The sequence below is a fragment of the Spea bombifrons genome, chromosome 3, assembly GCF_027358695.1.
Source record: "Spea bombifrons isolate aSpeBom1 chromosome 3, aSpeBom1.2.pri, whole genome shotgun sequence".
NCBI lineage: Eukaryota > Metazoa > Chordata > Amphibia > Anura > Pelobatidae > Spea > Spea bombifrons.
In genome coordinates, this window is record NC_071089.1 from 21,484,457 (window position 1) to 21,510,982 (window position 26,526).

Genomic DNA, 26,526 nt, shown 5'->3' on the forward strand with positions numbered 1-26,526 from the left:
TTACAACTGTGGGAAAAAATCAACCGACGCTATAAGTAAAAAAGTGTCAATGTTTGGAACCCTTGAGGAAAAATGTGCCCATGCAACTGATTCCTAGAGTTATTTTGCATTCAGAACCGAGCATTCAGAAGGGTGCAGGGGTAAAAACGCCGGTTCAATGAAAGAATGAAAAGGAACAATACACACAGAAGACTTTTGCTATTAAGGACTTAAATACACATAGCGGACAAAGTCTTTGGAAACATTCAGTGTGACCGAGACAATAACAGTTAGCTTGAGCCCTCCCAACATCTGCAGTGCAATATTAGATACCCTTTGAGAGGCACAGATCGTCTTCAACATTTTCAACAGTTTAAGTTAGAGTCTTGTAACTGGGACCAAATCCTAATCATTTCCTGTGGCTTCCTGGGATGTACCAACATTAGGTTTGAGTAAGAACAAATGTTTTTCTTGTGTTTCTCATCAATGTCAAAGGTCTTGAATCCTTTGTGTTTCTCTGGAGCAAGTCCAAGCTTTTCAAGGCACATTCCAGTATACACATCATCAATGGGATACAGTAAGACCCTGGAGGTTGCGTTGTGAAGTCTCAGTGCTATACTGCCAGAGTAAAGGAAGCCACCACCCCCAGCGTACGGAGGGTAAGAACCTTCATACAAACTTTCAGGAATGTAGTATTTCAGCTTCTTTTCTCTGTGAGGGCCGGCATCCTTGATTACATCTCCTATAAATAAATCTTTGGCTTTGTCCGCAGATAATGTCTTCAAGTAATCCAGGATCTGATGGGTGTTCACAAACACATCATCATCTCCTTTAAAAATGAACTGGACATCTGCGCAGGAATGGCTAACCCATTTGAGGAAAAGGACTTCTTTGAGTGTCAAATTAAAGAATGTGTCTCTATAATTCCAAAGGAGAATGTCTTTGTACTTTTCACTTTCATACCTCACCATACCTGAAAGATCAGGGTTATTGTCCTCTGTCGGTGTATCTCCTAGTAGGAACACTCTCACGACAGTCATGTTATTTATTTTCAGCTCTTTGCCCCAAGACTCCCGTATGGCTTGCCTTCGATCAAACTGCGGTGTCAGGGACTTGATGGCTAGGAGCAAGAAAGGTTTGTCTTTGCACTTTTGGGGCTGGTCCAACACCAAAGAATAGTTCTTACATCTTAAATAGTAAAGAAAATCTTTAAATCTATCTGGCAAGTTCTCAAAGTCTTTAATCTCGGACTGGACACTTGTATCCATGTCACAGGAATTTAAAAGGCTTGAGTTGAATGCTACCAGATCCTCCACGGTAACATTATTAAGCAAGTTCAGGATTGGATTATACAATCTGTCCAGCTTCTGTTGTTCTCTGTTCCAGTAAGCACTACTCGCGGAACGCTTTTTCCAGAATTTGTCTCGGGGTATTAGGAGTTGCCCTTTTGAATCTTTGTCTTGGCTGTCGCTTTTTGATACTTCCACAATGACATAAATGAAGAAATTTACCATCGTAAGGAGCCCCACCAATTTTAACCTTCTCCTTCCAACACTCATTTCTCATGCCTGGAAAGTGGAAAAAAAAAAATATATGTTTTAGTCAAACAGAACTACTTGGGACAATAGGAAATCGCTAACATGAAAGATTAATTCATACTCAAAAATCGTAACATCGATCTAAACTATATAGAAGCTTAGAACGTAAAAGCACAGCATATTCACAGCAGAAATATATATATATATATATATATATATATATATATATATATATATATACATATACACACACACACACACATACATCTAATATTATATAATATATCTAATATAATATAACAGTAAAAAAAAAAAAAGCCATAGGGTTCATCAATTATACTTTCATGGACTAGACTGCTCCTTTTCAAGGAATTAAATACCCCACCCAGGCATTTCCCTTGGTATGTCAATAGTTTTATTGATATCGTTTTTTTGTTTATTTTTAAGACATTTCTAAAGTTCCTGATGAGTATTTTTAATATTGCTGCCATTGTGCTTAAAATTGTAATAAGTCCTCTTCTGTACCGATTGCAAATACGTATCTCACACAACTACATCTTCCATTATAGCGCACAGTTTTCTTCATTACCACCCTTCTCGATGCTTCCAAGTGTGGAAGTGCCACTCGGTTACTTACTAACTGGCGGCCGTGTCCTGTGAGAAGACATGCGCCATCTACTCTTAATTGACAAATCAAGCCACTTTACCCCACGATGCTCCTCTAACTACAAATCTGTGACGCCTGGATGAAAAGTAATGCGACAGGACATTCAGGTCTCATGAAACACATTAGTACGTATTTTGTCTCCTTCTGTTACACGTATATCTAATCCGCCAGTATAATTTACCAATCAAAGAAAGCATGGAAAGTACTTAAAGAATACCTGTTATATCACCACAAAAGCCAAGGCCAGTTTGAGTGCGTCTTACAGAGGGTGAAAACTAATATTTAACAGGGAAAAGGTTTACAGAATGTCCTGTAGAGCTTCCACCAAGTAAATTAGTAACGGATTAATATCAGACTGACCGTTACTCCTCAAGACACCTTCTGCTTTCAGTTTTTAGCAGTAAACCAAACCTTTTGTTACGTCATGGGGTAGGACCTCCAAGCAACCAATGCAAGTTTTCTGCAGATCGATCTTCAAACACAACCACTAATGACTTGGTTGCTTTCTAATTGGTAGGCAATTAGCTCTCACGGTACATTAGATGGCTCACCACATGACAAAGGCAAAAAAACATCTAATGTTAATACTGTGGTCTGGCTCGGTATGACTTCTTAGGAAAACCACAGCTAAATGATACACACCATGCTTTCCTCAATTCAGCCTTGTTATAATCGTGGTGATTATGTCTCAATAATAAACTTTACTTTTCAGAAACTTTACTTTACTCTCAAACCCTCTGGTTCCAGCAGTTCTGGAGGCCAGTAGATACCATAAATTAAACCCAAGGTGTTTCTCCACATTACACTGAGCTAATTTTTTTTTTTAAGTTATAGGGACACAAGTCTCATATGCACTTTAACGCATATACAATCGTTTATATTCATAGTAACTAAATTGCGAAAGCAGAGAGGTTCTGCAGAATCCCCGCATATGCACTTGGCCCTTTCCTTACACCCCAGCTGTCATGTGATACGTTTACCGCCGGTCAGCATGCCAGGGACCCTAGCGAGACCCCCAGGTGCACATATGTGGAAAATGCTCCCATTGATTTCAACTAGAGCCTTTTCTTCCCACTGATTGGCTGTTTTAATCGAAAACAGGACCAGGCAGGACGTATTACATTGCAGCTCTAAAACTGCAGCTTCTCCTAAAGGTAATTGTACTGTAAATTAAATAAGTTAAATCAAAGCAATTGAATTTTCATTCTTTGTTGCGGAGGATCCATGAGACATCAGACTATCCATTCTGTGTGCTAGTTTTGCTTGCACAGAAGAAAAAAAAAAACAGCTCAACCACAATTACACTGAAATGTATACCACAAATCCTGTGCCCGTTGTGCGATAGTATACAGGGACAGAAAGCGGTCGGCAGCTCAAACATGTGCACGACATCTCTTCTCAATCTAAATATACTCTTTCCTTCCCTCGGCCCTGTACCACCAAGTACCTTTCCGTATTGTGTCGGTTCTGCTTGTCGAAGAAAAAACTGTTTTACTAGATTTGATTAAAAAAAAAAATATGACAAAGCGTCACAGATGGGTTTACGTAAAAAGTTTCTTTAAAAATCATCCCAAAAAGGTCCCCAACCTTAAGAATGTTGAAGAATCATCCATAAAGGCTTCCTTGCATGGTCTACTTTGCCATTCTTTGGAGCTTCCAAGTTTCAGCTTACTATAGATTCCACATTTGGTATTTGGCCTGAGGAGTATAAAGACAGCCTCCGATCAGGCACTGTGATTGAAATCTCCATACCTTACTGGTTTCAAGCTGATTAAAGGGATACTATGACATTATATGCACCTTAATGCACACGATAGCCAAGCGCTCCCTGTAAATTAATAATGAGAATCGATTTATGAATTTAGGTCTTTCCCCATTATTTAGCATTTGACGTATGTATTTAAGTACTTTAATATGTGTTCTTCACTGGTGAGGCTGGAGTTTCTCTTTAAGGGGCTTTACATACTTAAATTTTACACCAACTATTTCAGTAGTTGTAACAGAATAATTTAGAGAATTGGAATGCATTTAGCATGTTTATGAATAACGCATACATGTTTTGTTAATGATTTAGAGGCATTATTGCTGACATTGTCCTATACATTTTCTATAAAAAGATCAAACTTACAAAAATACGTTATTTTGTGAAATTAGCAAAAGCCTCTTTTCTTGTACCTCTGGCCTAAACGGAACCCCCAGTTACCATACAGCCAAGTAGAACGAGTGATATACAGAGTTATATATCTTCATCAGATTTAGCAGAATTGCAGTACTTCCCTTTAAAAAATTGATTACGATCACAGGCATAATAACTACAAATAAATAAGCGCATGAATGCACAGATAGTAAACTTGATAAAAGAATAGCGACGAAGGGTGATGAAATCATTTCATCAAACATACCTTTCCGTTAATTTGCAGCACAAAGTGCACACAGGGAACATTTTTACAATCTAGTTTGGTAATTGCTTCTCTAGAGATTTTACCATAAATTACATAAAATTTTAAAACGCAGGCTTTTCTCTTTGATTTACAAAATGATCTACTAAAAAAAACCCTACTGTGCTCTTCGTTTTTTTTTTTTTTTTTTTAAATAAAAAAAGTTCAGAACAAATTATTTCATTCTGAGCTAGGCATAAATTCGTCTAACTTTTCATAAAGCATTTCAATCAAATCTCAGCTATATGAAGTAACGGAACGTTTTTATTCAATGGGGTCTAACAATATTCCATGGAGGACCACCTGCCTGCCTCTTCTGGTTAATTCTGAACAGACCTGTCATGCAGTTGCTACCAACAAGGAGAACAAAAATAAAGTGCGTGATAAGCAGTGGATACGTCCGTTAGTAGATTGAACGTTCGTTTCACTTCATAGCGCTCATACCGATTCCTGATAATAATTAAGCGCACACAATAAGTAGGGCTCAAGAGTCTACGTCGCCTACTGATATTAGATAATGAAATAAAAAAAAACTAGTAAACAATTGTAACAGTTGATTAATAACATACTGCTGAATAATAAGTAACAGACAAATCAATTGTTATCTCTTTGTTAAACCTCTACATGAAATTCCCATTACTAAGAATATCATTCAAAACTGTTCTGACACTATATATATATTGTATTTAAAGCATTTGTGTTTCACCTGATATTAATTACATTACTGTGGGCCTGCTAGTGCTAGGAGGACATCAGTTGAAATACCTTTCGTAATCTTGTCAAATGAGCAAAGTGAAACAATTTGAGGACAAGCACTAAAAAAATTCTAAAGTGGCGAAATGCAGTTAGGCTGAATGTTTTGTGAGGGTTCAGTATAATGAACACCGAAGAGATTTGCTCAAAGCAAATCAGTTGTATTTATCCAAAGGAGGACCAGGCAGACCTAAAGTGACCATGCACTACCAATAGACCTGTATAGATTTCACAAAACAAAATAAAGTATAAAAACACAATTTACAAAATTTAAAAGAAAAAAATAAATCATAAAATGCACTTTGTGGTGAGATGTCAATGTGTGAGCTTCATGGAGTTTGAGAAGTTGCAGAACCATAGACACGTGACCCAAGCTTCTGAGCGTAGTTTATTGGTCTTCCCTTTACCCAACTCTAATATAGTGATTTACATGATCTGCAGAATTACGGCAGCACTCCAAGAAGCTGTTATATAAAACGATCAGATTTACATCTCACATAACAATCCAAGCTTTTCCCAACCCTGGTATAAACAGGCATGTCGGACACAAGCAAACTCCAAGGAACATTTCTGCTATCGCGGAAGGCAGCAGGGCATATCCTAGAACCCAACTTTTGTGACAATTCAGAGAAATAATATACTAAGGTTTTCAGTCCTAACCCCTTATGGGCCAGGGCTATTGAAAGGAACATTCCAGCCATCATATGCTCTTTAATGTGTATGATTGTCGAGTGGTCTCTTTACATTTTCGGGGTGATCCTTTTGCCCTTTCCCCACTCCCCAGCTAAATGTGTTAGGGCAAACTCAATACAATGATTTTTTTTATATAGAACTTTATAATGAGAATAAGGCAAATGCTAATAAACTTCGGTCTACATTTAAAAGCACTGGGATGGCTGTCCTTTTCGTTACAAATACTGCGAGGAACACTAGTAACTATCAGCAAGTTACTAACAACTTGTGAACCAAACGACGCTTATCTGTTCCTAAACTGTTTTACATGCAGCTGAATACAAGCATGGTAATACACACGATCACAATGCCCGCATAGATTGCAATGAGGAAAAATGAAATTAGATGAGATGTATTTTTATCTGTCTGTCTCTTGGAGAGCAGGCGGTGTGCTCATCAAAAATACCATAATGCACCATAAATGTTGGCCCAATTACTAGAAGAAGTACATGGGTTGATCCACTGACCAAAGAGTTTTTAAGTTGCTTTAATATGTTTTGGTTTACGGATGGTATGTATTACCTACGCTGCCATGAGCAACAACACAACAACTCGTTACAAGATATTGTATATATAATGTATGTTCAACATGCTAATTATTCTAGAGCGTGCGCTGGACCACACAGAATAGCGTGCTATCTTTTGGAAGGCCATTTATAGTGATCTGTCACGTTTCAGAAGCTGCCAAGAAATTAATTTCAAAGAAAGGTCTATGAGGTCCACTAGCACAATATATTTTTTAGGTTGTGTAAGAAAGATCGGATATCTTCAGTTCATGCATATATTTTATAAATATGTCACAAACGCCAATGTTTAATATATAAAAAAAAAACCTTAACGGCAAAGATTGTTTTAGGAAGGTCTATGTAAATGATACAGTGCTGGGCAGTTTTTATGGCAAACACTGAGCAACCATTTACATATAAAACTGCTTCACATATAAATTCTACTTTCATAAAATGACCCTCTGTACAGACTTGAGAGTACGAAAACATTCACAGCCCAGTGCCTTTCCCTGGCAACTATGAGATTTACAAGGCAGCCCGATACGCAGTGGATGCGTCCCCTTATCCTGCTGCTTTTTTTTTTTAATTCAGTCTGTTGTTAGTAGATTGAATATTCGTTTCACTTCATGGTGCTCATACTGATTGTCACCAACACGGGCTATTGGCCCGGCTGAGACAGTGCGGAGAGTGTAGCAGTGAAAGGGTTAATGACACCAGATCCCTGGTTACCTGTTGTTAGTCCCAGCAACCACTAAATTAACCCCAGCAATCCCTCCTACACTATACCCCTAGCCCACAACTTGCTGCTGCTGCCACCACCAAGACTTTATATCCGGGCGTCTTAGGTTACCCCAAACACATTAGAATTATATTATACCAACCTTACATATATATAATTGACCCTTTGGTAATGTATCTCACAGAAGAGTGAGTTCATATAATTAGAGAGCAAAGACATGAGCTGATTAATTAAACTTTTAATCTGACAAAAGACGTCACAGTGCTGTGTACAAACATACAGAAATAAATGACATTCAGAATGCAAGTTACAAAATCAAATGGGAGGAAAAAAAATATTATATATATATATATATATATTTATACATACACACACACACACATATATATATATATATATATATATATATATATATATATATATATATATATATAAGGTTCTCCGTGCAGTTGTTAAGAGAAAAGAGAGCTTTCTCTCAAGATCTACAATCTTCTTATATTGAACCCTGGTTGTTCCAAAAATGCCCCCCCCCCCCCCCCCCCGGTGGGTCAGAGGGGTTTGGCGTTGACAGTTTATGGTTCACTCCATCATACCTGTCAAGAGCCCAGTGCGGACTTCTACCTGAGAATGCAGTAGTCTTCCCAAAACTAGCCATTTACAATATACCATTATCATTTTGATTTAATCATATTCTTCATGTCTTTGTGAATCTTTAGACACCAAACACACTTGGTTTATCTGTTTTGGAAAGTAGCCATTCTCATCTCTCAGGGGAGAAATACACCAGCTGGGCATGTTTGGTACCCAACAAAAGGATACAACCTGGGCAATCCAAATATACATTCATATTGGACCCTCTCACAATACATACGCAGGATCTCAATATTTCATTTTATGTGATTATTCTCTGACTTTTGGGTCGTTCAGGACATGTCCTAATATACTTTACGACCCCCCACATTTGGGGGCTCAAAAAGTCTCAAAAGTCTGTCTACCATCACCTACTCATTATATTAGATAATTAAATAAAAAACTAGTAGATAATATATTAATAACATATTCCTGAATAAAAAGTATCCAAGACAAATCAATTGTTATCTCTTTGTTAAACCCCTACACGAAATTCCCATTTATAAGAATATCATTCAAAACTGTTCTGGCACTAGACATTGCATTTAAAGGGTAACATCCTAGCACACGGTAGCTGTTTTTGCGTTTCATCTGATTATATATTATATAATAATTATATTAGTAGGGCCCTGCTAGTGCTCTGGCTAGCGACATCAGTTGAAATACCTTTTGTAATATTGTCAAATGAGCTTAGTGAAACAGTTTGAGGACAGGTTGTTTTCCCAAGTACTGAAAACTTTCACGGTGCCAAATTGAAGTGAATGTTTTGTAAGGGTTCGGTATAATGAACACTTAAGAGCAGGCCCGGACTGGGACAAAAAATAGGCCCGGGCATTTAAGCCTGAGCAGCCCATATTTATTTATTTATTTATTGTTAAAGCCCACCCGTACCATCTTTGCATTTAATCATTCACACAAATCATTAACACATTCATTAATGCAGTCTCACAAATCATTCAAGCAATTCATCCTCACATGAATTCATTGTCATACGCATTCACACAATTCATCCACACATTTATTCATTCATTCTCATACGCATTCACACTACCCCCTCTCTTCATCTTATCTGCCCCTTCTCACTATGTTCCCCCTTTTCACTATGTAACCCCCTTCCCCACTTCTCAATATGTACCGCCTCTATCTATCCCCTCTCCCCCTTTCTCACTATCTAACCCCCCTCTGCCCCTTCTCACTGCACCCCCCTCCCTCACCCTACTTACCTTGTTGCCGGAGCAAGCAGCAACTGCGACCGCGCCTGTGCCAGGGCAGGATTGACTTAGAGGCTGATGGAGCTGCAGCTCCAGGCCCCCACCTTAAAATAGGTCCAGTCAGGACTGGACTGACTGGTCCTATATGGCTGCATTAACGCAGAGCCCCTTAAGCCCGCCGCAACTACCCCCTCCTAACTATCTACCCTCTCCCTCTTTAAAGTTCACTTACCTTTCAGGAGTCCTGCGGTGGGGGTGCAAGGCCTCTGCCTCCCAGCTCTGCCACTGTATGGAACAGTATAGAGTGATGGGAGTTATGATGTACTTTAGAGCATAATTAGATCATGAAAAAGACATTGGAAATGGTACAGCATAACACCCATCACTCTCACACACTTACCAATCCACACGTATACCAATCCACACGTATACCAATCCACACACATATACCAATCCACACACATACCAATCCACACACATATACCAATCCACAAACATATACCAATCCACACGTATACCAATCCACACATATATACCAATCCACACACATATACCAATCCACACACATATACCAATCCACACATATATACTAATCAACACATATATACTAATCCACACATATATACCAAACCACACATATATACCAAACCACACGTATATACCAATCCACACGTATATACCAATCCACACGTATATACCAATCCACACGTATATACCAATCCACACGTATATACCAATCCACACGTATACCAAACCACACGTATACCAATCCACACGTATACCAATCCACACGTATACCAATCCACACACATATACCAATCCACAAACATATACCAATCCACAAACATATACCAATCCACACATATATACCAATCCACACACATATATACTAATCAACACATATATACTAATCCACACATATATACCAAACCACACATATATACCAAACCACACATATATACCAAACCACACATATATACCAATCCACACGTATACCAATCCACACGTATACCAATCCACACGTATACCAATCCACAAACATATACCAATCCACACACATATACCAATCCACACACATACACCAATCCACACATATATACTAATCCACACATATATACTAATCCACACATATATACCAAACCACACATATATACCAATCCACACATATATACCAATCCACACATATATACACCAATCCACTCTCACTGAATGTTTTCCTACCTTTCCTCTTTTCTCCTTACAGCTCCTTTTTCTCCTCTTCGCTCCTCTTCTTCAGTTCTTCTGTCTTCTCTGTCTTCTTCCGGGTCACCGGGTCGGTGGGCGCGGCTTCAGTGTTGTGCGCCGGGATCTGACAGCAAACCCCGGCGCACAACAGCTGTTGCCGCGCAGATCACAAGGGACCGGTATCGGAGGTCTTTAACAGACCTCCGGCTCCCTTGAGTGATTTTAAGCCGGGTTGAAGCCGGCTTAAAATCACTCAAGGGAACCGGAGGTCTGTTAAAGACCTCCGATACCGCTCCCTTGCGAGCCTGCTCCTCCAGTGGCGGACATTACTGTCCGTATCTGGAGGAGTGCCGGGTGCCGCAAGTTGGCAGCCCCTGATGAGCGGCACCCGGTGCGGACCGCCCCCCCGTCGCGCCCCCTGGAGTGTGGCGCCCTGCTCTAAGAGGCCGGGAAGCCCCCACCAGGGCCGGCCTTACGGGTCTGCGGCCGCACAGGGTTTAAATTAAAACATCGGGGTTTTTTTTTTCAACTTTATTTAACATCCTCCATGTTAAATAAAGTTAAAAAAAACTTTATTTAACATGGAGGATGTTAAATAAAGTAAAAAAAAACCCCGATGTTTTAATTTAAACCCTGTGCGGCCGCAGACCCGTAAGGCCGGCCTTGGTGGGGACTTCCCGGCCCCTTAGAGTGGCGGACCCGGTCGCAGTTGCGGCGGGCTTAAGGGGCAGGTGCCCCTTGTGCCCTGCGTTACTGCGGCCGTAGGTAGGTTAGGGGCCTGGAGCTGCAGCTCCATCAGCCCCTAAAGTCAATGCGGCCCTGCCGTGGCCCGGCCCACCGGGCAAATACCCGGTGTGCCCGATGGCCAGTCCGGGCCTGCTTAAGAGATTTGATCCCCAAATCATTTCTTTTTAAATAATATATGTGGTAAGTCTCAGACTTATTATTTTCTGCATTATTTTCAGTTTTTAATTTTTTTTTTTTAATTAAAAAAAATAACACATACACAAAAGTTCGACTGGGGTGGAATTGCATGAGCCAGAGAGTTGCACATACACACATCTGTTTTAATCTTGCTTGACCTCATCGGTTCATGATAAGAATATCTGTGTCCCACGCACCGCATGACATACTACAGATCTACCACCAGCCACTGTCCTAAAGAGTAAGTCACAAAACCCTACAATTTGCTACTGCGCGAGGATAAGGCATTATATAATTGACCCCTGGGGAACCACAAAAACTCAGATGGTCCAAAAGGAATACCAATTAAGTTTCCATGACTACTCTCAGAAACCTAACTCAACATATCCTCTTTGGGGAGCAGGCTTGTTGCATGCCATGCTTATGGGAGGTTAAAAGGACGCTGTATATCTTCAAACAGCCAGTGTCCTTATAAATCAAAGCTTATTTTACAGTATTATCTCACTAGATCTAGGAAACATGTATGCCAGGTAGGTATCCAGTGCCCTGCGGTCTCAGCAATGAAGAATGCGCATTAAAACTAAAAACACTTTAATATTCATGCATTAGCCAGGTGAATGCAAGAGAAGAAAACCCCACTCACCGTTAGAATAAGCTGTTGCTCCAGAAGTGCATTGCATCACCTCTTTCGTGGTGTATGTAAGTGTATAATGCAGTGTCAGAGTCAGTGTGTGTGTGTGTAAATGTATGGTGGCAGAGTCAGTATGTGTACTGTACTATAGTGCCAGATTCGGTGTGTATGTGTGAATAGTGTTAGAGTGTGTGTCTGCATGTGTTATGTTAGCATGTATGGTGTTGTGTATGTTACAGTATGACAGTCGCATGAGTGTGTGTCATCATGTAGTGTGAGTATAACCCTTGTCATGAAGAAGTTAACAGCAGTAATGTACAAACAGAGGAAGTGACGGCATTTAACATATCATTCGGCCCATCTAGTCTTCCCAACCACAAGTGTGCAGCACTTAAGAAAGGTGTGTTTTACATTGCATAGCCACAAAACATTCTGTAATTACAGACCAGGGGGTAATAAATTTAAATGAAAACATTATTGGGGAGGGGAAAATTTGGCTCCTAAATCTTTTGGCTAGCTCCTAGATCCAAACCAAGATGATGGCCCCTGCTTTAATATGCATTTTTGTTTTGTGTGAATTTAAGTAAATAAGCTCTCCCAGAAAGACGTTATCATGAACAAACGAGAGCTCTTAGGAAGAACCAACTGCGGAGGTAGCATGCAGACTATGTCGGACCCGTTAGGGAGCATTATAACATAATTATATTAAAAATATAAATTACAGTCATTACAGGTGTAAAAGGAGTTAAAGTGATCTGACCTAACTAAACATTCGGCCAGCTGAATTCAGACGCTCATAGAAAGGACAGGCTTTTATTTAAGTGCGAATGTAGCCGAAATGTAAATCATGTATTGTATTGTCTGTGAAAGCAGTAGGGTCTGTGTGATAAGATCTGTATAAGAAACCTGAAGCTTTTGTTTAGCTCGAGGCTTTTGATCTTATGTTGTAAACGTGATTGTCCCAAAGAATTGTCTCCCCAAATACCTGGTTACAATGTTTACTTGTTGCAGTTACTTACATCTCTGTTACATCCTTGTTACCATACATCTTCATTACCAATGTGCGTGTTAGCCTTCATAGGCTTCATCACAGTATTAAACCCTCCATTTCTTATCAAATCAGCATTTTCTTGTGATTATTCGAGCTACGTGGATTTAAACTATTTACCCCTAGACGAAGGTGTGTCGGCACCTAGAATCCCCTTTTCCCAAATATATCCCATTTCCGACACCAACAACGTCCAGCCCTCAAACGGACACTAAGCCATGATTAAGATATTTGATCCTAATGAGGTCCTGTATGTAGCGTAGATCATATACAACAGAACGCAATAATTAACTACGTAATCAGCACTCCGAAATCCCACCGTTTCCCACCATACATCGGTCATCGTCAGTAAACTCTCCCAATGGCCTAACGTTCTCCCAGCGCGAGCAGAGATCAAAACCATGGGTGAAGTCCCCAGTATAGTAATAATACGCACTGTTTCGGCCAAAACAAGTGTTGTAAATACTACAGTAAAGTCTGATTCATTTCCTAGAATGTGTTATATGACTTTTCTATGCAACACCGTATTGTGAAAGTATGCCTAAGCGGAGCAATTACACCGTGCTGGTTATGGAAAAGGTATACCCCTATCATGCATTCGCTCACCAGGCGTAACCTTATATTTTACATTTTTCGTTGCAAGAAAAAGGCCCTCTATACATTTCTTTCTTTCCCTGCGACACAGATTTCTAAGGGATATAACAAGGCCCACCTTGTGCATGTGCCACGGTAATCGTCTGCTTCTGGAGAATGATCGCTGCAGTCTTAATCAAATAAAGAACTTCCTAAGTACTTTAATATACATTTGGCTGCATATAAGAAACATTCGGCACATCTACTCAGCCTGTTTCTCGTTACGTAACGACTCAGACCTTAATCAATTCTTGATCTTGTCTTAGACTCAGGATAGCTTGCATGTTCAATTCCCTCGCTGTATTAGCCTCTATCGCTTCTGATGGGTTGCTATTCCATTTATCAACTACCCTCTCTGTAAAGTAAAAAGAAGAGGGAGAATGTCTTGCTGGTGATGCTATGGTGCACTTCCTTTAAATACTTTTCACAATTTTGTAGCTTTCTAGTAATAAATTACTCTTTTTCCTGGAATAAATACTTATAAACTGTTTTAAATTTCAAATTCAAGAACGTTTAAGTATTTGTCCTATACATTTTGCTGTTAAAAGTCATTATTGGTGCCTTATGTTCTGGAAAAGATCACCTGACCTACAACGTCTTTTCAGCTGGTAGAAATTTCAGTTAATACTGTTTATTTCCCTAATTTAATGTTTTTCTACAGCGATCGTACCTTTCCTGGAACAGAGACCGCATCCTGTAAGACCGTCTTTGTGCAGAGACTGCTCCCTCGAGATTACTTTACAAAAGACACTCAGTGCTGAAGTTGTGGGCGATCTCAAACCACTCCTTTTACATACACAACACACACTTTTGTATACATTTGATATAGATAGAGATATATATTATATCTATATATATATATTATATATACTTAACATGAGATTAGTATAAGAAATTAACATTTTTTACAATTTTGACTGTCATTACTACCTCGCTATCCCACTAACAAATAAAGTACAAATTATATATATATATAATATATACGATCTTCTGTATTTATATACATTATCTTCTGTATTTCAATTACATACATACAAGTCATTGGTTGGATTTAATAGCGTGTATATATATATATATATAAACACATACATGCATATATACACACACACACACTTCCATAGAGGCCTACTTTCATTTTTTGGAAAAGACCAGCTGATTATACAAATACAATCCAATCAAGCTGTGAGGGGGGGGGGGGGATTAAACACAAACCCTTATGTTTTTAGAACCAAATGTTTCCTTTGAGGAGGTTGGCTTCAACTAGATTTCCCCGCGAGTTATTCTACAGTCTCCCTTTACATGAAAAGACAGGTACCGGGAACGACTGGCCAGTCCCCAGAACTGTATTTGTATTATGAATGCGAGTTACTGAGCACATGCAGGAAGCATACTAAAGTATGCTTCCTGCTTTCGGTAGAGGCAGCTGGAGGCAGGAGATGAAACGTGACACAAGTCTTATTTGCTAGCTCCAAAAACTAAAGAATGTCTGAACTGATCTTGCGTGCAGTAAAATGATCTGGAGTCCATGGAAAATGGTCACTAATAGGCATTTAACATGAAAATCAGTAATGGAGGGTTATGTTCTCTCTTCCTCTGTTGTTGAATTAGTGTTTCAGTATGGTGGAAGCTTCGTGCAAGGGTGGGGTGACCTCAACAGATTAAGGAGTGGTTTTCCAGTCTTTTGCCACGTCTTAGCTTCCTGGGGTGAAATAACCCTTTACTTTCAAACCACATATCTCCAGAACAACCGTGCTGGCAAACAAAAATCACAAGCTATAAGTGGTGTTAGAATTTGGTAGTAATAACTCCTCATTAAAGACATAGGCAGCCATACAATATACTTCATATGAGACTCAATCTAAAAGACCAGATGGCTCCTTTAAATGGGGATTCTGAAAACCACACTGCCCTGCATGATGTATTTTTATAAACGGGTAAAAGGAGCCATCTGCTCGCCCTGCCGAACGATGAAAGGGTGACAGGCCTGACATAAATCAAAGGAGAATGGACGCTGATACCGGCCTAATTTGTGCCCTTGTATTAAGCAGCTGCGGTGTTATTAAATCATCTTTTATAAAATATTTTTTAAATCCTTCTTTTCGCTCGTACTCACGCAGTTCTGCTTTGTGTAATGAAATGTATTTTGCCTTCTGTTGGACTCCTGATCTGTTAGCTTATCTTTATTTATTCATATAAAGGTAGTAAACCTCCCCCAGTCATTCCTACCCTTCCTCCGTCACACGGACTTGCTGGGAGCGCCACTGTGTACGGGGAGGTCATCAGCTTCACAAAATCCACTGACAGGTGGCACGTAGAAGGATCCATAGTCTTTACCAAAGGGCCACAGACGTAACTATTTATTTGGTGACGATATACATATACTGAATGAAAAACACATGGATTAGAGATACAAGATTGTCCCCTTGCCCGCTATCACACTAACCAATTTAAGCATGCTTCCCAGCTGTCTCTTATTAATTATTGTTTTATATAGCGCCATCATATTCCACAGTGCTGTAAAATGGATAAACAGGACATAAGTAGTATATAAAATAACATTTGACCTACAGAAATAACAGGTGAGAATTGCTCTGCTCAATAGTCTCTACTGTGTAAACGACAATCAGACGAAACCAGACTTCCAGATTTCCCAATATTACTCGATTGACGGGTGTTTTTTAGGTTGGTAGAGTTTCTCTAGAGTCTAGTAAAACCAGCAGGAGAAGAAGTAGTCTCCACAAACCAATGTAACCTGGACTTTGGCTTAAATCATTATTTTTTTTTACAGTGCATATGACATTTAAAAAAAAAAAAAAAAAAAAAAAAAAAAAAAAAAGATATACTTGCTATAACAAGATCCTTATATGATAATATAGACATCTATATATGGTCACAAAAGACCTGAACAGGAAAATGAGAGAATAGCTACGACATCATCGCTGTACTTCTGAATTTGCATATACAACCAAGAGTTTATTCTTACTCTATGGTGGACTCATACCTTTAAACACAACATTTAAAGGCCAGGGCCCTTTTTATCAATGCTCATAACTACAGGGCTTGCTCTGCAACAGTCCTACTGAAAGTCATATAGCATACGTCCTACAAGAAAACGACAAAGGACAGGTCATCGCCTAAACCCAGGGCCACATGAGCCACACATATAGACGGTCATTGTCCAGGTCAACGGGTAATTTCTACAGGAAAGGGAGAAAAAAAATGAACACAAAAGCAACAGCTGCACCCTTTGTGTAAGCAGGGAAAGACAAATAAGCCAAAAAGTATTACATTCTTACAGCTAAAAACTAGAATTAGGATAGATGAAGCAAAAATCCCTCTGTATGAACAGCAAAAGCTCGGCTAAGCAGATTTGCCCGTCACCTGACACACATTCAATACTCCTGGTCACAACTTCGCTAAAGCCACTCCAGATAAACATTGGGTTATTTATTAACCGTGGAATTCTGATATGGTGGTTAAATGCAAACAGGTCTACTGTGCGATTTAATTAATCAATAGCATTCTGTGTGCCTCGGTATAACGATCCAAGTGTCACTAACTCTGAAGTTTGGTTTCTGTTTTTTTGCTTTTTGGGGGCAAATAGAAAAACAGGTAACTAGACATTTTTACGCGTTATTTTTGATGTTGTTTCCAAGTCTGACCTCTTTCGAACAGTAAAAATAATCCTGTCTAGTGAATGCATGTCCTCGGGATAGGAAGGGGCTGGTTTGTCAACACAGAAATAGGTCAAAATGCAATAAAAGGCTAAATACTTTGAAAAAAAACCCAAAAAAGTATGATTAAAGGGGCGATCTCCTGCCCCAGACAGTCTCACCAGCAAACAAGCACACCAAGGGTAACAAAAGAAAAATGCTGATCTTCTCAAAACGCCCGCTTTATGATTCTCTCCAGTTCTCGTTACTGAAAGCGAGGAAAGTGCCCCCCCCCCACTGAAATTGTATAGGGGGGTCTCACTAGACCCCTAGAAACCTTGCGAGAGGCAGTGCTTGAGCTAGCGGCAGCGGAGTACTGACGTCCAATCATGCATCTCTTAAAAGTTAAGGAGCCTTTTGAATGTTAAAAATTAAGCTATTATATGCATTAAAGTGTCGGCGATGGCTAGAGTGCACCTTTAATGCGGGGGCATAGGATGGAAAGTTTCCATGAAAACTGGATAAACTCCAGGATTTTCATTTTTTTTATCTCAATTTAAAGAAATTCTCATAACATATAGCCTCCAATATGCATTAAAGATTATATATATATATATATATATATATATATATATATATATATATATATATATATATATATATATATATATATATATATATATATGTGCAAAAGGTGTCCCAAACAACAAATCTGTAAAAAAAAGATCTATAAAACACTGTAGGTTTGACGCTGTGGGAAGATGGGTGACTATATGCCGTTTCCAGACCAGTTTCATGAAGCAAACTTGTCCACGTTGACAATTACTCAGTAAACGGAAACTAAACAGACATCCGATGACTGGGAAAACGGCAACTTCACCCACATGGAGGATAAAGAAAAAGAGAAATAACTTGTTTTGGTTCCCGTATTTCCTTCGGTCGGATCTACCCTCGTTCTAAAACCCAGGAGCTGAATCCCTATAAAAATAGTGACTAGTACTCGTATACTTCTATCCCCCAATATTAAATACATTTATTGCATACATGAAGCATGTGTCATTCCGTCATTGGAGTTATAAACTTAGACCGCTGACTCATTTAAGTCCTCGCTGCTTCTCCAATTATTAAATTAAATTACTAATACAATTATTTGCATTAATATGCTCAGTATCACTTCCACTGGAAAATGACACCGGCGTGTCCACGGAAACCACTCCGGTGGGTAAGGAGCCCGGGTCTCTGCACATATATATGGTGTATTTATCTTTTGGTGCTGCGCTAGGCCTGACCCAGAGCAGTACCCCCCCATCCATCACCTCGGCAGCGGCCATCTTTACCACAGGGTGCTGCTGGGACATCTGTGCCTTAAATTTAACGCAGTATATGAAGGCCCCTGTAAGTGGCCCACTGGGCAGCACACAATGGTGGGTCTGACCACAGAAGAGGGCAATCTGTACCCCGGTTTTGCGGCAGGAGGACTATCGCCCACCCGGACCTGCCTCTCCTAGCCCACTACATACGAGAAAAGGTAGAAATAACACACAGCACGTTTTGTTCTGTAAACACACATTTATATATAATTACATTTCTCCTCGTTGAATGTCATTGGAGTAATGATATATAACTATCAATATAAATGATATAGATTCCCTCCATAGGCACTCATGACTGACTGTACTATATAGACGAGCTTTCGATGTCCTATTAAGGAGAGGCTAAGATTTTTTGATAAGCTTTTAAATAAGTGGAAATGAATATATTGTTAGATAAAAGTACAGAAAATAAAATAGGATTTTCCAGTCACTCAGAGCACTTGAAAATATTCTCACCGGGATGGGCGGCAGCAATGACCACCACAATATATTATAATAAATTATTATTAACGCAAAGCCAAAAAGAATCCATGAAGTAGATTCGCAAAACCGTATCACTTAAAGGCGTTTATAAAACGTATTTTCCACGACACGTTTTATAGCACAATGTATATAATAATAAAATATATTATTAGATGATATAATATTATATATATATTAATATAATCGGATTGGGGGTAAAACCCCTTTTTGGCCCGGAATATGCCACCAGCTGTGATTAGTGCGCATGGAACAGTCACTGATCAAACGCAGTAATGCAGATTATGCGAAGGGATTAGTTCTGTCTAAAACTAAATGGTGCATTCATTTAAGGTCTCCTCGTTTACCGTAGACATGCCCAGCTCATAGATTACAGAGGGGTTGCCTGGCAGAGCTCATGGAGACGCAAACATACGCTACGGTCTCACCAGACAGAATATCCCAATATCTGGGTCGCATATTTAAACAGAAATCACATTTCAGATCTTGTTTTCTTTCCTACTGCCAAAGTTTGTTTAACACAAAAAAGCGACAATGGGCATTCTAATGGTTAATTGCAGAGGTCGGGCTTTATTATTATTATTATTGTTTTTATTTATATAGCGCCAACAGCTTCCGTCCTGCACTTCTTCCAAACAAAAGCGAAGTGATACATTTTTAAAAAGCTTATAATCTAGAGAGTCACAAGCAACACTCTGTTAAAGACAACGCATATTAAATGAAACATGTGAAGCGCGATCGCTCTGAAGGGGGATGAAGAATAAATAGGGACAGCAGACGACAGGCATGTAAAGCAGTCAATGATCAGATGTCCGTGTTCTGCCACAACCGCCGCTCTCTGCCAAGCCGGCAGTCTCTGGTTTCACACACACAGATTTCACAAATACCAGCTGCTCCCAACTCACACCAACACCGGCCTGCAAGAGGAGCCCGAAGGGAGCCAGCAGAGGCCAAGCTGAGCAAACACTCAGTGAAGACTGTGCTCACTCTAACAAGCATTCTTCTTCTGGACGTACAGAAACATACGTTTGGTGGCAGACGAGACTCATCCAGCCCACCAGTGTGTTTACCGACGCAGCGCTTGGTCTCGTCTTACATTCAGGACTGAATTTAACCCTCACCGTGTTTACCTCTACCACCTCGGATGATGCTCCGCACACTCACCTTTTTCAGAGTAGTGTAAGCTGCGCACGGACACTCACAAACCAACTTAACCATGTAAGTGACACATGACAGCAGGACTGCTTCAGGCCTAATGAAAGGCACCCTATAGTTGGGTAACCAAGCCTAAGATCCAGAGTGAATGCCATACATTATATACACACACTATACATATAACACACATCGTTACACGTATGTCAATGCACTGTCTGCGGTCTCTGACTACAAGCCTCATGAGCCATCAGGTGTTTTTTTTGCGTGCAAAAGCTCCATAAATGTCTCGTAAAGCAGATCAGTTCATCAGCGTTGGCCGTGTAGACGCCCTGTGTGTGTGGAAGGGAACGGTGGCAGAAACATTCCGTCTGACCGTAGATTATTATTGTAGACTTTTGTCTGGCCGTCTTTTATCATATAACGCATCACACGTTAGAGGAGCACAGACATAGCGCAGACACATACCGCAGAGCACCAACCGGCCAGGCAGACATCCATCACCCTACTACCCCGCTCTCCCCATACATACCTACATACACAAAACGTGACAGGAGACAGGGACCATTGGGCCTGTTAGTCTGTCCAATGGTCCTAAATCTGTCTCGTCTTACATTCAGGAGCCTCTCCCATCCCTCACTAAATGCCTTTACTGGATTAACATCGACCACATCCACTGGGAGACTGATCCACGTATCTACCACTCTAGCCAGTAAAGTAAAAAACTTTGCAAAGAGAACGCTATGTTTTTAATATGTCTCTAGTGCCTGATATCACAGAGGGACAAGGTCCTGGATCTGTGAGAATCCGGCTGCTGTAGCGATCGGTGTGTTTTGGGGGAGGGCGATACAGAGGAAGCAGGCACAACCGCAACACGCACCACAATGTCAGGGAACAACGGTGAAAAACAACTTCACTTTCAGTGCAATTACTACGCCACACACCCTGTGATAGTAAATTGGCGACGCCGTACCCACAGAGCTAGTTTGAGACAGTTAAATCGAACCCGTTGGGAGACTGTGATCGGAAGAAAAAGCAGTAGATACCGGGAAAGGACACCCTGTTGCCGCACATAGCGTAGGAGAACAAACCACCGATGACTGGGCCTTCCCCCGGCACAGCCCAGATTTACCTTTAATGCTCTTTCGGGAGGATGGCTGCGGCTTCTGGACTGTGTCTTGCCAATGTCTGCTCATTCTTTCCGCTGCCTCATCTCCCCGCAGCAGTGGGGCTTCATCTAAGGGGACACCCCCCGCGCCGTGTCCGCTAAACGGAGGAATCGGTGCAGCGACGGCTCCGGCGCCACTGGTGATCCAGCTGTTGAGAAGCTGTTGCGGGCGGACTCCGATCCCAAGCAGTGCTCACTGGTCTGACTCCGATCCCGGCCACTGCATTGTAAAGACCCGACCCAGGCTGAAGGAGTGGGAGGGCGCCCAGGAGCCCAAAGTGGAAAAACAAGCCTCCTGTAAGTAATTCAGATTCCCGACCGGCTCCGTGCTCCGGGTCCTCTCCGCGGGTGTGTTCTCAGTACTTAGCGCACCGAACATGCATCTGCGATCAACCCGCTACTGCCCCTAGAGCGGCCGGCGTGTCACACAGCAGAGGGAGAACTCTAACCCCACCCACCAGCGTCAGCAGCGCGCTTTAGCCAATCCGAAACGAGCTCCCTTGCAGACAGCGTGAGTCAGTACGGGACTGGCGGTGGAAGCGTGAGTTTTGGGCAGGTGCTGCAGGCATGTAGTGTGGAAATGCGGTGGCGTAATTTGGGCATTTCGTTTGTAAGTGAATAGCTTTGTACGGTTACTCCGTTAATGTTGCTAAAACAACGCTGTAATAAACGTCATATGACCTGTTTCCCGTATATACAATGCAATACCTTGTCTCCTTCCGCTTACCGCCCTATGTATACCGCACGCTCAGTATTATGGACGGATCACGGAGATCCGCAGTACTATGCGTAGAAACTATACATACTGTGTTTGTTTAAAATATACATTTCCTCCTAAATACTCCACTTACATGATTACATATCAATAAGTCATCGGGCCTGATACCATTGGCAGAGAAGAAACATAGGATTTGATGGCAGATAACAACCCATCTAGTCTGCCCTTTTCCTGATGTAAAGACTTAGACCTTAATCAGTCCTTGATCTTGTCTTAGATTCAGATTAAATACCCTCAAGGTTTTAGCCTCTACCACTTCCGATGGGAGGCTATTCCATTTATCTACCACCCTCAAATTAAAACTAAGTTACAGCAAAGCCTCAGACCCTCTTATTTCAAATTATGACCCCTTGTTCTAACACTTAAACTTATTTAAGATAGGCTTCCTTGCTGTACTTTGTTAAATCCCTTTATGTATTGAAATCTCCCCTATACCATTATTATATAGGTGAGAAATGTATTATATATGTGATGTGTTTGTCGGTTTGGTGTTCAGGGGTAATGTTATATGTGGCTCCTGTAAGCCACGGGAATGTGCGCTCTTATAATCTTTTACCCGTCTTGCTCTTTGCGGTCACTTTTCATATCTGTAAATAGGTTTTGCCAATAGGCTCTAGTTTGCCTCTGGGGGCAGCCCTGTGACTCATGATTTGTATGGGTCGTGGTGGCTGGCATCATCCTTTCCACACCTGGTTTTGCACACCTTGGGCTCCTTTTTTTCTTCCTAACTAGGGGTAAGGCTGTCTCTATGGTGGGCTTCCCCTACCTCAAGCATAAGCACACATGGAGACTTGGGTGGTGCAGGTCAAATCCAGAAGAAAGCCAATTGTTGTGATTCCTAACCTCCTTTGTTGCATTTTTGTTAATAATAATGAATAAAAGTTATCTTTTTGGTCTGCTGGAAGAAGCATTGAAGTGGGAACCCTACATGGAGACCTTGCTTTATCTTCCCATGGACATTGATTGGTGAAATTCTTATGCTTTAGGTGCTATGTCTTCCTTAAGATATTCTAATACATTTTTCACATCTTAAGCTGAAAAATAGAAGTGGAAGCTTCTTAAAAAGAGAGCCATTGGATATCGTAGATATGATCTTGTCTCTTTCCAGAAGGTTCTTTGCTTTGACTTTTTTTCCTCCTACCTCATTAAAGTGGAACTCCCAACACCCTGCCCAAAGATGTTTTTATAAATACAGTATTAAGTATGTAATAAGCACTTAATCCTTTAAGTCATTTTATAACTTTAATTTGATATACCTGGAGGTTAACAAAGATACTGACCTACCCATGATCCTTACTCTCCAGCCTCTTCACTCACAACCTGGATGTCTCCTAGATCATTGCGTAAGTATGAAGGCAACATGTTGCTGAAAAGACTATTTATTGGTATTGCCCTGTGCAGATATCAAGCTTTCTCACCATTATAACGTCCCAGATAATACAGACAGGTTGCTGCAGGTAGTGTGTGCAATGGACTGAGTGTCATAGGGTCATTAATCCATGGAGAGCACTAGGGAGACGTGGAAATATTGACGCCCAGGCATATGGTAACAGAGTGGCTCAAAACACATTTAAAGGTATCAAGCTCAGTGACCGACACAAGTTCACGGTAACAAACTGCAGGGAAAATCTGTAACATCGTAGAAAGCATGTAGTCCTTGTTGCTCTTGAAACCCTTATGGCTACAGAAACTAAATCAGCTACAGAGACACGCGCTAGAGGACACTATTGTTGAAGAGGAGAAGTCCAGGCTAGTTCATTTATAGCTGTCTTCAGAGACGCTCTCTACCAGGGCCAAGCAGGCAATGACGAGGAAGGCTTGGCACTTTAAGGCAAGCAGCCACTTGGCGACTGACGTGCGGCCAACGGCTGGATACACGCCGCACATTACGTTTTTATGCTCATGTAGCGTGTAGATGGGTATTTGCCCGGTGTGCCAGGTGGACGGTCCCGGCCCGCTCTCTACTTTGACACAAGAATACCTTAACCCTCTGTAACAAAGCATAATGCCATGCTATCAAATAGAATGGGCAGAAGTCAAGGTACTATAATAAGAATCAGAAAAAAGTGAAGTAAAAATGATAAATGTAATGAATAACTGAGCTTATAGTACTTACTCGAACTTTGAGGACACAAAGGACCTTTCCTGAACATGAAACAACATGGCACATAAGGACACAGGATACTGTTAGTGAAAAGTAGATAACAAAGTTACAAACCCAATGATTTAGAGTGCTGTTACCTGTTTGTATTAAAACATTTTATTGAAGGGGTCATGTTGGGGTTTAACACTAGTTGTTTTTGAAATGAACAAGAATATGGACTAAATGTTTCTTTTCCAACCCTCTGTAAACAGCGGTTAACAATGCATTTTGCTTTTTATCCGTTTAGTTATCTCTTGAAGTGCAGGAATTTTAATCAAAAAGTCAATAATCCCATTGACTGTAGCTGGGCTGAGTATGGAGATGGTCCTTCTTGGCATTCTTCTCTCACCTCGAGTTCTAAGTAAAAATAGTAGCACATGTTCAAAAGGCGCTTTGTTAAAATGAATAGCCATCAGGGTTGCATTATGACTTGTGACAACACATAATCTGCTTTATCTTACATCAGCGTGATACATTTAAGAAGATAATCAGTGATAAACCTTAGCTTGTTAAGTAAAATAATTATAGGCAAACCAACTTATCTGGAGTACAACTCTGTGTCACTATCCTTTGGATGCAGTTCTTAGTTAAGTGTCAGCAGGCCAAGTCTAGCCATTTGTCAAACTAGACAAATACCCAGTGGGTCACTGTGTCAGATCTGGTACCTTAGCGCACTGGCTGTTTTCTGGACACACACAACTGTAGGCTGCGAGAGTTAAAGAGTGGAGGGAGCATCCAGCAGGTGGTAACAAATAATCATTTATCGGCCCCTGGCCTTAAAGTATCAAGGCTGATCGGATCAGGCAATGGTTAAAACAACTAAGACGTATTTGTGGAGGTGGGTGAATCTGTCATGGCACAAAATGAGATGAACTGGGGTCAAACCAGACATACAGGCTTGACCACCAGATATGGAGACATTTGCAAGGGAAATCTGGAAGAAGAATAAGCATATTTGTTTAGCACTCGTACTCGTCTGCTCCTGAAAAGCCACAGAGACAGATGTTTGACTAGAACTGAAGCTTTATTGAAGCAATCGCTTCAGTCTCCTTAACAGCCTCTATTGTCTGGAGGTTGATATCTACAAGAGCAGCTAATCAATGATTCCTCCTTTGCTGCCTACACTCCACCTGTGTGACAGGATATGACATCATATCATATATCAGAGCCCAACATCATGAATGGATAGTGTAGAGGTCTATGCTGGTATCTCCTTTCAATTACACCAAAAATGTCAAGGGGGCTCCCATGCAGCTATGACAGTGCTAGGGGGCTCACTAGCATAGTCTTGCCCTGTGCCCCACTATAATTAAATATGGTGCTGACCCTCAATAATGCATAGTACATGTCTCAACTTATTTTGAAGGAAATCTCACCAGTTCAACAATGCGTTGTATATTGTGAACAGCGCTTCTTGCCTAAGAAATTCACCATGGCCAGTGAGTTGAAACTCGCTTTTTCTCATAGCTGTTTATTTTAAGAAACAAAATACCCTTTTATAGATTTTGCAATATAATCGACCGTATTTTCCCTCACAAACATAGTCCAATGGAACATCTGTATACAAAATCAAGTATTCAGCGCTGTTTTTATAGAAACGATATTTATATAGCAAACATGTCATAGCTTTGCTTTCCTTAAAGCGTTCATTCAAGCTATACAAAAAACTTTCTGTGTTCTGTTTGAATGTGGAGTAAGAAAGGCATACAGTATGTGCTTTTTTATGTATAAATGTATATTATGAATTATGCACGACCATGGACAAATAAGGGATTATTCATTAAATGGTGAGTTTTAAATGTATGTCAATCCCAGCACGTGTCTCGAGTATAATGCAAAGTTAAATATGACTTAAAATTCATCTACCAAAAATCTCAGCCACAACTTGCCTTTTGTTTAGTGGTTCCCACTAATTCTCAGAGGTAGGGTTGTTTACCCCATGCCTCGATGCTAGTAACATTTTGTTTGTTCCACAAAAAACTGTAAGGGAACAGGTACTCTATTGATTCCTCTATGTTCAGAATCAAATCATAAATAATTGTGCCTTGTCTGCTATACATGTGTACTTTTTTGCAGTTTTCCAACCATATTATGTGCTGCTATGGCCGTATTGCTCCTGGATCTTT

At 40.5% G+C, this 26,526-nt stretch overlaps 1 protein-coding gene across 2 annotated transcripts; it reads right to left on the reverse strand.

Moving 5' to 3' along the window:
* Positions 1 to 183: 183 nt before the first annotated feature.
* B3GNT2 (UDP-GlcNAc:betaGal beta-1,3-N-acetylglucosaminyltransferase 2) lies at positions 184 to 21,890 on the reverse strand. Of its 2 annotated transcripts, none has more exons than XM_053460642.1 (2): positions 21,444 to 21,890; positions 184 to 1,547 (listed from the first exon to the last, which is right to left on the reverse strand). In XM_053460642.1, exon 2 carries the CDS (start codon positions 1,536 to 1,538, stop codon positions 345 to 347), a length of 1,194 nt encoding a protein of 397 aa, XP_053316617.1. In that variant the 5' UTR covers positions 1,539 to 1,547; positions 21,444 to 21,890; the 3' UTR covers positions 184 to 344. The 2 variants fall into 2 exon arrangements, with proteins under 2 accessions (XP_053316617.1, XP_053316618.1); XM_053460643.1 differs by lacking the exon at positions 21,444 to 21,890 and adding an exon at positions 20,324 to 20,507.
* Positions 21,891 to 26,526: the final 4,636 nt, after the last annotated feature.